Here is a 12,152-nt window from a genome sequence, read left to right on the forward strand (position 1 = left end):
ATAAAATCCAATTTGGACCTCTGAAACTATCCCGACGACGCACAAAATCATCAGTATAAAATTTTTGCGATGATTGGTTTGCATCAGGAATGATTTCAATTGCTACAATTTCAATTCACCTTTGGAATAGGTGTTTACATTCACGACGGTTTTTATACTATTTACAGCTATTATATAATCGACAAGTATAAGTTTTCCCAGCGATTTCAATTGACCGTTGCAATAGTTTCTTCATTTGTGGTGATTTATTCAATATTTGCGGCAAGTATATTTCGCTATAAATAGGTTTTCCCAACGATTTTTCCCAACGATTTAATTCCTTATTTGCGGCAAAACAATAGCGCGGGGAAAAGTAAATATTTGCGATGATTTTTTGTATTCGCTAGGAAAAAACAGAAGTGAATAAACAAATGCAACGATGTATAAATCGCTAGGAATACTAATATGCGGCGATTTTAGGCATTTTTTCCAGCAAAATAAATCACTGGAAAAGCTGTAGTGAGCTTGTAATTTAATTCTTCCGTGAGAAACTTAATTCATATTATGAAATGTATGTATGTATGCCCAAATAACTAGTTTAGTAAATTCTCAAGCTCTTGCAAACCAAGAATCGAAGTGAGTTATATATATCATGCAATGTATGTATGCATGTATGATTGTATGCCCAAACTATAAGAGTCTTTTATATTTCCAGTTTTGATATATATATATATATATATAAAACAAGAGATTTTTAAAATGAACGTCTTTGACTGATCATATCAAAGTTTGTTCCTTGTCGTGAGTACTTGTATGTTTCTTTCCTTTCTTTTCCACAACAAGCTATCAAGTAATTTCCAAGTCTTTTCGTCTTCTTCTCGGCATATTTTACATTGATAATTTTCTCGTTTATAAATCTCAGGTCTTGGAACAGACATTGTAATCTCTTTGTTAGTTTATTGAAAGTCTCCCATGATCTCGTAAAAAAAGTGTTCATGTATGGGTCCTTGTATTTTCTCTGCTTATAAATTATTCCTTGTGGGAAAAAAGATTTAAAAATTGACTTAATGCGGTAATCATCTTAATTGAGAGAATGGATAATTATATATGGTACTATATTTACCTCCATGTCAGCCCAAACATTAAAAATGGCTTGCAAAATCTAAAGATTGTTTTAAAAACACAAAAGAAATTTAATATGAATAAAAAAATAAATCTTTTAAAAAAAATTTAAAAAAAAAAAAGAAAAAAAAGGAATATATTATCATTATTTGTCAAAATTTTTACGTGGTTTACAAACTAACTAGTTTAGTAAATTGTCAACTTCTTTGCAAACCAAGAAGTCAGTAATAAATTGTTGGGAAAACAAAATGACGACCAATGAGGAACACACTACAAAAAATTAAAATGATATCAGTCTCTGTTCCTTGGCATCAGTCGTAAGTTTCCATTCTTTTCCACAACAAATTAATTATAAAGTTTCCTATCCACTCCACTTGCATCATTGCTTGCTTGAGCACTACTTACTATATAAATAAAGAGCCCTCCGCTTCTTCTTCTCTCACTATCTCATTGCTCTAAAACATTATTAGTCCCAAACCATGCCTACATGTTTGCGCTTTCTCTTCTCTGATCTCTTAGTGTTGTTCCTTCTTTTACTCACGGCATCTTTGTCTTCTCCACAACCATTTTGTCATCAAGATGAGAGCTTAGCTCTTATGCAATTCAAGGATAGCTTTATCATACACAAAGATACTTTTTGGTCTTGCCATCCCAAGGCTACATCATGGAGTGTAGAAGCAGAGCATGGTAGATCAGATTGCTGCTCATGGGAAGGGGTTGAGTGCAACCCCCACACAGGTCACGTTATTGGCCTTGACCTTAGTGACAGCTGTCTCTATGGTTCTATCAACTCCAACAACAGCCTCTTCCGCCTTTCTCATCTTCAGAGCCTTAATCTTGCTTTAAATGACTTCAATTACTCTAAAATCTCATCTACAATTGGCAATCTTTCATGGCTAACATATCTTAATCTCAGCCACTCTTATATTGCAGAAGAAGTCCCCTCCGAAGTTTCATACCTCTCCAAGTTGTCGTCTCTCGATTTATCTTCCAATTCTAATTTAATTATTGGAAATCTCACAAGGTTAGTCCAAAACCTAACCCGCCTCGAAGAGATTGTTCTTAGTGGAGTCATGATATCGTCCATAGTACCTGAAAGCTTGGCAAATTCTTCTTCTTTGAAGACTCTAAAGCTAGAAGGTTGTGGATTGTACGGGAAGTTTCCAACTAGAATATTTCAGCTACCACAACTACGGGACCTTTCGATAGGAACCAATGAAGATCTCACTGGTCAGTTGCCCGAATTTCATTCCAGCACTATCCTTCAAGTTTTATCTCTTTCTGAAACAAGTTTCTATGGTAAACTACTGACTTCAATTGGAAACCTGAATTCCTTAGAGATCTTAGATATTGCTTATTGCAATTTCTCTAGATCGATCCCAAATTCTCTCTGGAACCTTACCCAACTCACTGATCTAGACCTCTCAGGGAACTCGTTCGATGATTCGTCATGCCTCACCAAAGCCAGTTCTAATCACACTTTTCCATGTTTACAATATTTATATTCTCTAACTTAACAGAGTTCCCGAATTTCCTACGAAACCAGAACAAACTTGTGCAACTAGATATATCAGAAAACAATATTCAAGGTATATTACCCAAATGGATGTTTAATGCAAGTAAAGAAAACCTTCAATATTTATTTCTTTCTAACAACTTTATCACGGGTTTTGAAAATTCTCAAGATGTTCTTCACTTTCCAAATCTACAAACACTGAGCCTCCAAAATAACAGGCTATAAGGATCGTTCTCGATTCCTCTAGTTGCTCCATCTTTTCAAGATTTATATCTTTCTAACAACTTTCTCACGGGCTTTGAAAATTCTCAAGATGTTTTTCACTTGCCAAATCTACTAGTTTTATACCTTGACAATAACATGTTGCAAGGGTCTCTCCCAATTTCTCAAATTCCACCATCTATTCAATATTTATATCTTTCTAACAACTTTCTCACGGGTTTTGAAAATTTTCGAGATGTTCTTCACTTGCCAAATCTACAAGCACTGGACCTCCAAAATAACAAGCTGCAAGGATCATTCCCCATTCCTCTAGTTGCTCCATCTATTCGAGATTTATATCTTTCTAACAACTTTCTCATGGGCTTAGAAAATTTTCAAGATGTTCTTCTCTTGCCAAATCTACGAACACTGGACCTTGAGAATAACAACCTGCATGGATTGTTCCCAATTCATCTAGTTGCATCATCTATTCGATATTTATATCTTTCTAACAACTTTCTCATGAGCTTTAAAAATTCTCGAGATGTTCTTCCTTAGCCTAATCTACAAAGCTTGGACCTCCAAAATAACATGCTGCAAGGATCATTCCCGATTTCTCAAATTCCACTATTTATTCAAGATTTATATCTTTCTAACAACTTTTTCACAGGTTTTGAAAATTCTCGAGATGTTCTTCCCTGGCCTAATCTACAAACGTTGGACCTTGAGAATAACAGCCTGCAAGGATCTCTCCCTATTCCACCACCATATGTCCAACTTTATCGAGTCAAGAAAAATGCATTTACAGGAGAAATTTCATCGTTGTTTTGCAATCTGAGTTCACTTTATGTGCTTGATTTGTCCTATAACAATTTGAGCGGCAAGTTGCACCCATGTTTATGCAACTCAAGCCAGTCTTTGACAGCACTTGAACTACAAAGCAATAACATCGGTGGAACCATCCCCGATGCATGGGCAAAAGGGTGCAGCTTAAGGATTATCAACTTGAATCACAACCAATTACAAGGTCGGCTCCCAAGATCATTGGCCAATTGTAAGGAGTTAGAGTATCTTGATGTTGGTTACAATAACATCCATGATACCTTTCCCTTATGGTTAGGAACCCTTCCCGAGCTGAAGATTTTCATTCTTCGCTCTAATGGATTTTACGGTGCAATAAGAAATATCCAAACCAACTGCACATTCTCCAACTTGCATATCATCGATCTCTCCCACAACAATTTCTCTGGAGATTTGCCCGCAGAATGCTTCCAAAGGTGGAACGCCATGAAATTATTTGGTGCAAAAAAGTTGCAATACATGATGGATTACAATTCAGGCATCCTTTACTCAATTACACTAACAACCAAGGGTATAGAGTTGGAGTATGAGAGGATCCAAGATGAACTCATAGTCATTGATTTATCATGCAACAGATTTGAAGGAGAAATTCCAGAAGTAGTGGGAAACCTAAAAGGATTACACATTCTCAATTTCTCCAACAATGTTCTCTCAGGTCATATCCCATCATCGTTGGCAAACTTGACGGATCTAGAATCATTGGATCTTTCTCAAAATAAGTTATTTGGAGAAATACCCCCACAACTCGCCCAACTCACTTTCTTGGAGATTTTTGAAGTGTTCAACAATTGTCTCACAGGTTCCATACCACATGGAAGTCAATTTGAGAGATTTCCAAACAATTCTTTCGATGGTAACCCAGGATTGTGTGGAAGGCCATTGTCAAAAGCATGTGGAGATTCACTACCTATACCTCCAACGTTAACGTTTGAAGGAAATCAAGGTTTAGTATCTCCATTTGAATTTGGGTGGAAAGTAGTAGCGATGGGGTACGTGTGTGGATTTGTAATAGGATTTGTTATTGGACAATGGGTGATCACAAAGAAGCAAGATTGGTTTGTAAATACCTTTAGAATTAAGAAATAGCAACAAACTCGAGAATGAATAATTAATATATTTATAAAAATCTATATACATATATATATATATATATATCTATATATGTATGCTGGCTTCAAGAATTGTAATTGTATCCACCCATCAATGGTGGCAAAATAGAATAAGTTGATGTTAATTGTTATAATGATAATCGAAATACAATTCTGGATGTGATAGTTTTGTGTGTGTGTATGAGAGAGAGAGAGCGAGAGAGACCTTAATTCATTTATAAAATTAATTTCATAACTGATGTTTATCATTTCATGAAAACCTATTTTCAAGCATGGTTTTTTGCACATCCAATATATCATCAAAGAATGTCTCATAATGATGAAAAAGTATTGGTATTTAAGCTTTTTTTTTTTTTATAACTATAACAAGTCCCACAACAAATAATATAGTATTCACATGTCAAACTTGCAAGTAGCAAATGTCATATTTAAAGTGTATTATGAGATAAGAACTATAAACAAGGCCATGCATGCTGCTACATCATGTTCTTTCCACACGTTTCAGCACTAGGGTTGCTAAATGGGCGGCTAGCACCCTCCCACACGTCACATCCACGACTGGGTGGTGTGGCGTTTTAACCCCTCACCCTACCTCTACCCGTCGAATGAGCCAGCATGCAAGATGCCCACCCCACCTTCCGGCCATAACTAAAAATCAAATCATTTTAACAAATTTCTTCCTTTTTGTTAATTTCGCAATTCCATGCACATGCAAACTAACAAAGATGCAACATGCAAAAGAAATCGGGAAACATGTAGAACTTGACAACATCAGTGTTTAATTTCTGTACTCTCAATAACTCGTTCACTCGTTCAAATTAATGAAGTATAGAGTAAGCCCAACGGCACAAAGTTTAAAGAATCTAAATATGCTCATTTAACAATAAATGGTTTTATAAATGAAGAACCGATTACCAACTTAACAAAGAACTTTACGATATTGATTGAAATTCAGAAGTACAGACCCCCAAAGAAAAAGAAAATTATAAACTTTACAATAAATAAGGAATAAAACAAACTCTCTAATCGAAATCATCGACAGTAAGCCAGTCATTTGACTCCTCACCTTCTGAATCTTTATCTCGAGAATTTGATTTGTCTGCCTTTTGCCGGCCACCACCAACCTGAGACTCGGGACTTCCCTTCAGTTGAACCCAGTCATTGCATCCACCGGGTGAAGAAACCTTGGTTTCCTCAGCTGAGTTAAGGCCTGATAGTCTATTAGAGAGATCATTATCATCATCCTCTAGATCACTGAATGAAATGTCCTCCTCTTGTACAAGCTTTTTCTGGGCACAAACCGAAGTGCCTGTATCAATATGTTCTGCTTCCAACCACTTTTCAGTATTCTGTTCAGCATTCATTTCTACTACTGCACTTATGATCTCAGTTGAAACCTTCTCCTCGGATGGCATATTCTCACCTTGTGGCTCACTGACCAGCTTGCTGCCATCTTGAGACACATCAAGAGTCTTTGTCTTGTCATTCTCCATCTGTGCATTCTTTTGTAGCTTTTGCAAAAGTACATCTCTCACCTCTACAATCTACAAAGAAGAAACGCATTTTAAGAAAGATGCATTCATTTAAAAACGTGAAAACTATGAAAACCGAAAGTTGCATTCCTAAAAATGTAAATGGGAAATGAATACATTATTTTTATTTTATTTTTACTTCACAGATGAAAAGTAAATAAACATTCTTCAGTAGTTTTCAAAAATCTTGTGTGGAATATAATACCATCACTTTACAAGGGATGCCCATAGACCAGTGTTTCTGGACAATACAAAAGTGAAACATTTTGAAAGTGAAGTTTTTCTTTAATTTCTTGCAAGTGCGAACTGTTTTTAAACAACAAAAAGGGGGCTAAAATGGAAGCCAAATATTGGGTAATAGTAGCTTTAAAAGTAGCAACTTATCTCCTTCAGAGTAATACAGAAATATGAAGGATGAAAAGTTTGAAGGCCAGTTCAAAGGAAAAAGAATTATAACATATAAACAGGAAAAGGTGGCTATGGAGCCTTTTGATGTCTAAATAAGACAAAAGTATAGCAGATCTCTACTAAAATGTATAGAGTTTACTAGAATCTCAAACATATAATTGTCGAGCATAATGGCACATAAACAATCCCCGTAGTAACATAGCTGCATCTTTTCATTAAAAATTAGCCTACTCTGGTTTCCCACGTTCAGTTGAGCATACCAAGGCTTTCCACATTTTACACTTTGGGATTATTGATTTCCACAACTTACGATTTTGGATTAGTGACAGGATGCTATATATTTGGAATAAATGCAATGAAGGCAACCCCGCAAGGGAAAGCAAAGGGGATTTAGAATTTAGAGACACGGAGAGAAAGAGTAGAACTAAAAACGAATATAACAGCACTAGGTTGCATGATAATGGCTCATAACAAGTCATGCACACCGTGGGCCAATATTTTCAGTGGTATGACAGTCACAACAGGCACTGCACCCTACAGGAGTATTAGCATCATTAGTAGCTAAAGCTAATACATGCATAAGACATATTCACAATCATATAGAAGAATCAAGATGCATATAATCCAACCCCAGAGAAGATGCCAGTCATACTTGAGAACCTAAAACGTATTACCTTCTCTTTGGAAGAAGAACAACTAATTTCTTTGCTGGCATATTTGGTTTAGCATGGTGCAGGACAATATATTAAGAAAACGTCATGGTAAAAAGCAGAAATAACTGCAACTAAGTGGCATGGCGTTGAGCTGAAAGGTCGGATAAACAGTCCATGAGGTCATTTCCAGACCCAGAGAGGGAAGTGCTAGATGATTATTTGGTCAATCTACCTATTGTTTTGCCCATATTAAATTAATGCATGCAAACACAATTGAAAAGGAGCAACAGACAATATAAGAGAACAAAAAGCTTGCCTTAGATGTTGACAGAAGCTCAAAATCATGTTCACTCAATCTTGGCAGCAATAATATGAAATAAACCATCCAAAATTGTTGTTCAGTCATACATGTCTGAAGTTTAGCTCTAAGAGATGCCAGATTCTGGGCCAACCTTTCAACGGTAGAAGCATGTTCTCTCTGAGCATCAGACATGTTGAAATCTGCAACAAAATAAGCAAAACAGATTATGTTTACCATGAATCTCCATTGGTTTGTTCCATCATATATCACCAGAAAAACCAGTAGTTGTGGTAGTGCTCCCATCACATAAGAGATCCATGAAATTTAAGGATTCATATGCAATATGCTACAGATCCTCCAATGACCTATTAATGCATAATATTCTGCTTTCATTGACACATTTTCCAACAGCAGTTAGCAAGTTTTCAATTGTTAGACCTTGCTGCCTCAATAGGGCTGTAACAAGCATGGTTAGGCATAGCTGAGCAGACTGGTGACCCTCTAGCCAATATCCATGAAGAGGAGAATGTTTCATCTTGTTAATAGGTTCCATAGCCCACTAATCGTACAACTTTTTTCAGATTCATTTTGCTACTACAGAACCCCTAGGAGTTGGCTCAAGTGGTAAAGGCCTTGGGCTTGGTGGTATGCTACCCCTAGGTCTTAAGGTTCAAATCCCCTTGCGTGCAAACAATCTCTAGGGGCCATCAGACTGGGGGATTTTCTTTTTAAATTACCCAAGATGCACTTGCGAGAAACTCCTTGCTGAGAGCCTGTGCACCCCCGGGATTAGTCAAGACGTTGTTCCTGGACACCCGGTGCCAATCAAAAAAAACTTTAGCTACTACAAAAACCTAGTTCATGGTTCTCTACCATCACCAAGAATGGTAAGCCATTCAGAAATCGTTTGGAACTTGTTTCAGTATTTGACTTAAATTTTGTATTTTCATCCAACTTCTGGAGGCAAAGTGGAGCCAGCATGGGGGCCTTCCCGAGTTGGAGTTAGAACTTAAGAGTTCAGGATTTCCCTAATTCAGGACCAACCTTGGGAGTAAACCCAAGATGCACAACCTATGTATCTGGTAATCTAAGGAAATCAGGGGAATCAAATCAGGATGTCTAAGCAGAAATCTTTTTTTTTTTATAAGTATGTCTAAGCAGAAATCTCATCAAACCCATCAATTGAACATTAGGATGTACCCTTATGGTTGCTCCTAAAAAAAGTCTTCTTTTTTTTTATTTTTTTTTTTTACAAGTAAGAAGAATTTATTAATCCACATAATTAGGCAATGTCCAAGTACACAAGAACCATACAAGATAAAAACCTAATTACAAGCTAAGCGCTGTGAAAAACAGCATAAAATTCATTAAAGCTAATCCCATTCAATCTCTAAACCCTCCCATTGAACGTTCCCTATCATCAAAACAACAAACATTCCTTTCATTCCAAGTACACCACATTAGATATAAAGGCACCATCTTCCAAACAAGCGCAATTTGACGGTTGCCCCAAATTCCTGTCCAACATGACAATAAATCTGTCACCCTCCTAGGCATTACCCATGTGGTATCAAGCCTAGTAAAAATTTCATCCCATAAAGCCTTAACCACATCACAGTGAAGAAGAAGGTCATCCACCGATTCTCCATTTCTTTTACACATAAAACACCAATCCATTATAATAATACCATGCTTTCTCAGCTTGTCGATAGTCAGAGTTTTCCCATGGGAAGCCAGCCAACCAAAGAAAGCAACCTTGAGAGGTACTTTGCTTCTCCAAATGCTCTTCCAAGGTTGAAGAAAGAATCGACCTAAACTTATAAAAGGAGCTGACCAAAAAATTCTTATTCCCTGAATGAATCCAAATCAACCTATCCTCCCCTCCAGCCTCTAAATTCAGTGCATATAACACGCTGTAAAATTCAGTGATGTCCCCCACCTTGCAATCCTGAACAGCTCTAATAAACCCCACGGACCACTCAAGAAAACCAGTAGAAATGTCCATATAATCAGCAACAGAGGCATCCTTATCCAATTCAATCCTAAAAAGAGAAGGGAAGCATTCTTCAAAGCAACATCCCCACACCATATATCATGCCAAAATCTGATACGTGTACCCCTTCCCAACCCAAATCTGAAATTTCTGAAAAGAACTATTAATGCAGCGCGGACCTTAACATCTTAATCCTAGCTTGGACTTGACTAGTTTACTTGAAGTACTCCTTTTATCGGTTTTTTTTTTTTTTTTTTTTTTTTTTTAGATCGGAAGTTTACTTGAATTACTGACAATATATTAATAATCAGAATCAAAACTGGAAAATTGAAAGCATACAAGGAAGGATTAACAATTCCGATCAAACTGAAAAGGAAAAACAATAATTAAAACGTTTACAACATTAGAATAAAAATGAATAGAAAGCAAAAATATGCCTTACCGTTATCGAGTGGTAAAGGAAAGTCGGTCCATAGCTCGGGGCGCGTCGAAATCTCGCTCACAAAATCAAGGACTTCATCGGTTACCCCAGGTACACCATCATCAATACGATCTTCTTCGTTCTCTTCCGAAGCTTCATCATCCTTGACTTCGTTTTCCTCGAGCTGCAACAAGTTCGAAGCGAGCCTCGAGATCTCACTCACCGCTTTGTTACTGGACAGAAGCGAGAGGCCGCTCCGAAAGCTCCCACCGATTTCGACGAGATCGTTCCGGATCCCGATGAGCGCGTGCGACTGCGATGACGACGAAGGATCGGAAGAATCACCAGCGGCAGGAATGGCAGTTGTCAGAGGAGAAGGTGGTGGTGCCAGGAACTCGGCAACGCCGCGAAATCGACTGCCAAGGGTTTGGCCGAGAACGGAAAGGTCGTCTTTGACACCACGTGGAGTGGTAGAGGGGCTGTGGTCCGGAGACGACGAGTGGTGGGAATCGGATGAGTCTGGGCCGTCTAATTGGAACGATTTCAACAGCCAAGACATTGCAATCGCTCCGTTATCGTAAAACTGGAAACTTGAGAGAGAACATGTGGATTGGGAGGGATGGGGTTTGATGAATTCGAGAGAGAAATCAGAGGATGAGAGGCGGCAGGACTTGTATTGATCAAGCTCCTTAGATTTTTTTTTTTTTTTTTTCGATTTTCTGTTAAATATAATAATTAATTATATTATAAATACCTTTCTATCCGAAATGTAAAGCGAAAGAATCAGTGCTAATTATTATTTTTAATTATTAATTATTTATTATTATTATTTCCCCTTCATTCGTCTGACTCTCTTTCCCTTTTTGGTTTAGCTTCTGCTTGGCTTTATCGGAGTTGGGAGGCTTTTCTCCGATTGAGATCGCTGCGGTGGAGTTGGACGTAAGGATGTGATATTGCCACGTCACTTTTCTTGTAATGCTATTTATTATTTTATTACTCATCCTATTTTCTTAAAGAATTATTAATTATTTATCATTAATCTCTCAATCATTTAATACATCTAATGATAATAGAAACATGATAATTACAACGATAGTCAATAATATCATTCTTATTATATATAATTTATTATTTTTAGTATTTATGTATTTATAACTTTAGACATAAAACTTATTTTAAAATTTAAATTCAAATTTCATAATGTTTAATATATCGTAATATTTTCCTTCTCGTATTTTATCATTTCTAATAAAACATATATAATATAATGTTTATATAATATAATTTAATTTTAAAAATTGCACACATACGACTTACTAGTGCGACAAGCCTTGCACTCATATTCTAATCATTTTACTTATAAATTAGCGTGAAGAATTAACAATTCATATTTTGCTGATACGGCAAGATTCTCCTAGCTGTTACGACAAAGCTCCCTTATGGCTTATCTTGCCATCAAAGGGAAGGGGTACGAGGATTTGAGGAGGAGGAAAAGTGGACTCGAGATGTGTTGGTATTAATTGATTGAGCTGACCAAAATATGCATTTAGGGGTACAAGATGAGGTATTCGGGTCATTTTAGTGGTCAAACATAGTATAAAATGACCAAAATACTTCATATTTTACATCAAATAGATCAAGTGAAATAGAGATGATGATCATATTCTCTTGACAAGACATGATAGCATATATTATTATGAGGTTGCCGATGAAGAGAGAGATGATAAATTGCTGAGACAATTCTATTGACTTTTATTATGTCTATATAAAAAAATTCAACTTTTTTAAATTTTAAAATAAAAATAATATTAAAAATATATATATTCTAATAATATTTTATTCAATTTTTAATTTTTATCTTAATTTTCTCACCTATAAAAACAAACGAGACTAAGACAGAAGGCGAGAGAGATTCCTGCCCGAGGCCGGCCCCTGTATGGCTTGATAATCATTAAACTGCAAGGGCGGCTGCAGCAGCATTCATTCTTAAGCATCAATGTACAATCTTGAATTAATTCATAACCAAAACTAGAGTTTCAAAACTGACCAAGAGCCA

At 36.4% G+C, this 12,152-nt stretch overlaps 3 protein-coding genes across 3 annotated transcripts; 2 read left to right on the forward strand and 1 right to left on the reverse strand.

The window, feature by feature from the left end:
• Nucleotides 1-1,580: 1,580 nt before the first annotated feature.
• On the forward strand, nt 1,581-2,618 carry LOC121253570 (receptor-like protein 7). Its single transcript, XM_041153570.1, has one exon. The coding sequence runs from the start codon at nt 1,581-1,583 to the stop codon at nt 2,616-2,618; it is 1,038 nt and encodes a 345-aa protein (XP_041009504.1).
• On the forward strand, nt 2,618-4,780 carry LOC121253117 (receptor-like protein 6). Its single transcript, XM_041153040.1, has 2 exons — nt 2,618-3,056; nt 3,489-4,780. Exons 1-2 carry the CDS (start codon nt 2,978-2,980, stop codon nt 4,763-4,765), a joined length of 1,356 nt encoding a protein of 451 aa, XP_041008974.1. The 5' UTR covers nt 2,618-2,977; the 3' UTR covers nt 4,766-4,780.
• A 919-nt stretch (nt 4,781-5,699) lies between these two features.
• Nucleotides 5,700-10,821, reverse strand: LOC121253118. The gene is made up of 3 exons (XM_041153041.1): nt 10,118-10,821; nt 7,698-7,882; nt 5,700-6,332 (listed from the first exon to the last, which is right to left on the reverse strand). Exons 1-3 carry the CDS (start codon nt 10,653-10,655, stop codon nt 5,811-5,813), a joined length of 1,245 nt encoding a protein of 414 aa, XP_041008975.1. The 5' UTR covers nt 10,656-10,821; the 3' UTR covers nt 5,700-5,810.
• Nucleotides 10,822-12,152: the final 1,331 nt, after the last annotated feature.

Source organism: Juglans microcarpa x Juglans regia, chromosome 2S, assembly GCF_004785595.1.
Source record: "Juglans microcarpa x Juglans regia isolate MS1-56 chromosome 2S, Jm3101_v1.0, whole genome shotgun sequence".
NCBI lineage: Eukaryota > Viridiplantae > Streptophyta > Magnoliopsida > Fagales > Juglandaceae > Juglans > Juglans microcarpa x Juglans regia.

Excerpts from the sequence above, each read along its gene's own strand:
- LOC121253570 (XM_041153570.1), top strand. The coding sequence starts at position 1,581 with ATGCCTACATGTTTGCGCTTTCTCTTCTCTGATCTCTTAGTGTTGTTC.
- LOC121253117 (XM_041153040.1), top strand. The coding sequence starts at position 2,978 with ATGTTGCAAGGGTCTCTCCCAATTTCTCAAATTCCACCATCTATTCAA. Across the intron at positions 3,057-3,488 it reads TTCTAACAACTTTCTCACGG|GTTTTGAAAATTCTCGAGAT; the intron begins GTTTTGAAAATT and ends ACTTTTTCACAG.
- LOC121253118 (XM_041153041.1), bottom strand. The coding sequence starts at position 10,655 with ATGTCTTGGCTGTTGAAATCGTTCCAATTAGACGGCCCAGACTCATCC. Across the intron at positions 7,883-10,117 it reads TCCTTTACCACTCGATAACG|ATTTCAACATGTCTGATGCT; the intron begins GTAAGGCATATT and ends ATTTTGTTGCAG. Across the intron at positions 6,333-7,697 it reads AGCTTCTGTCAACATCTAAG|ATTGTAGAGGTGAGAGATGT; the intron begins GCAAGCTTTTTG and ends TCTTCTTTGTAG.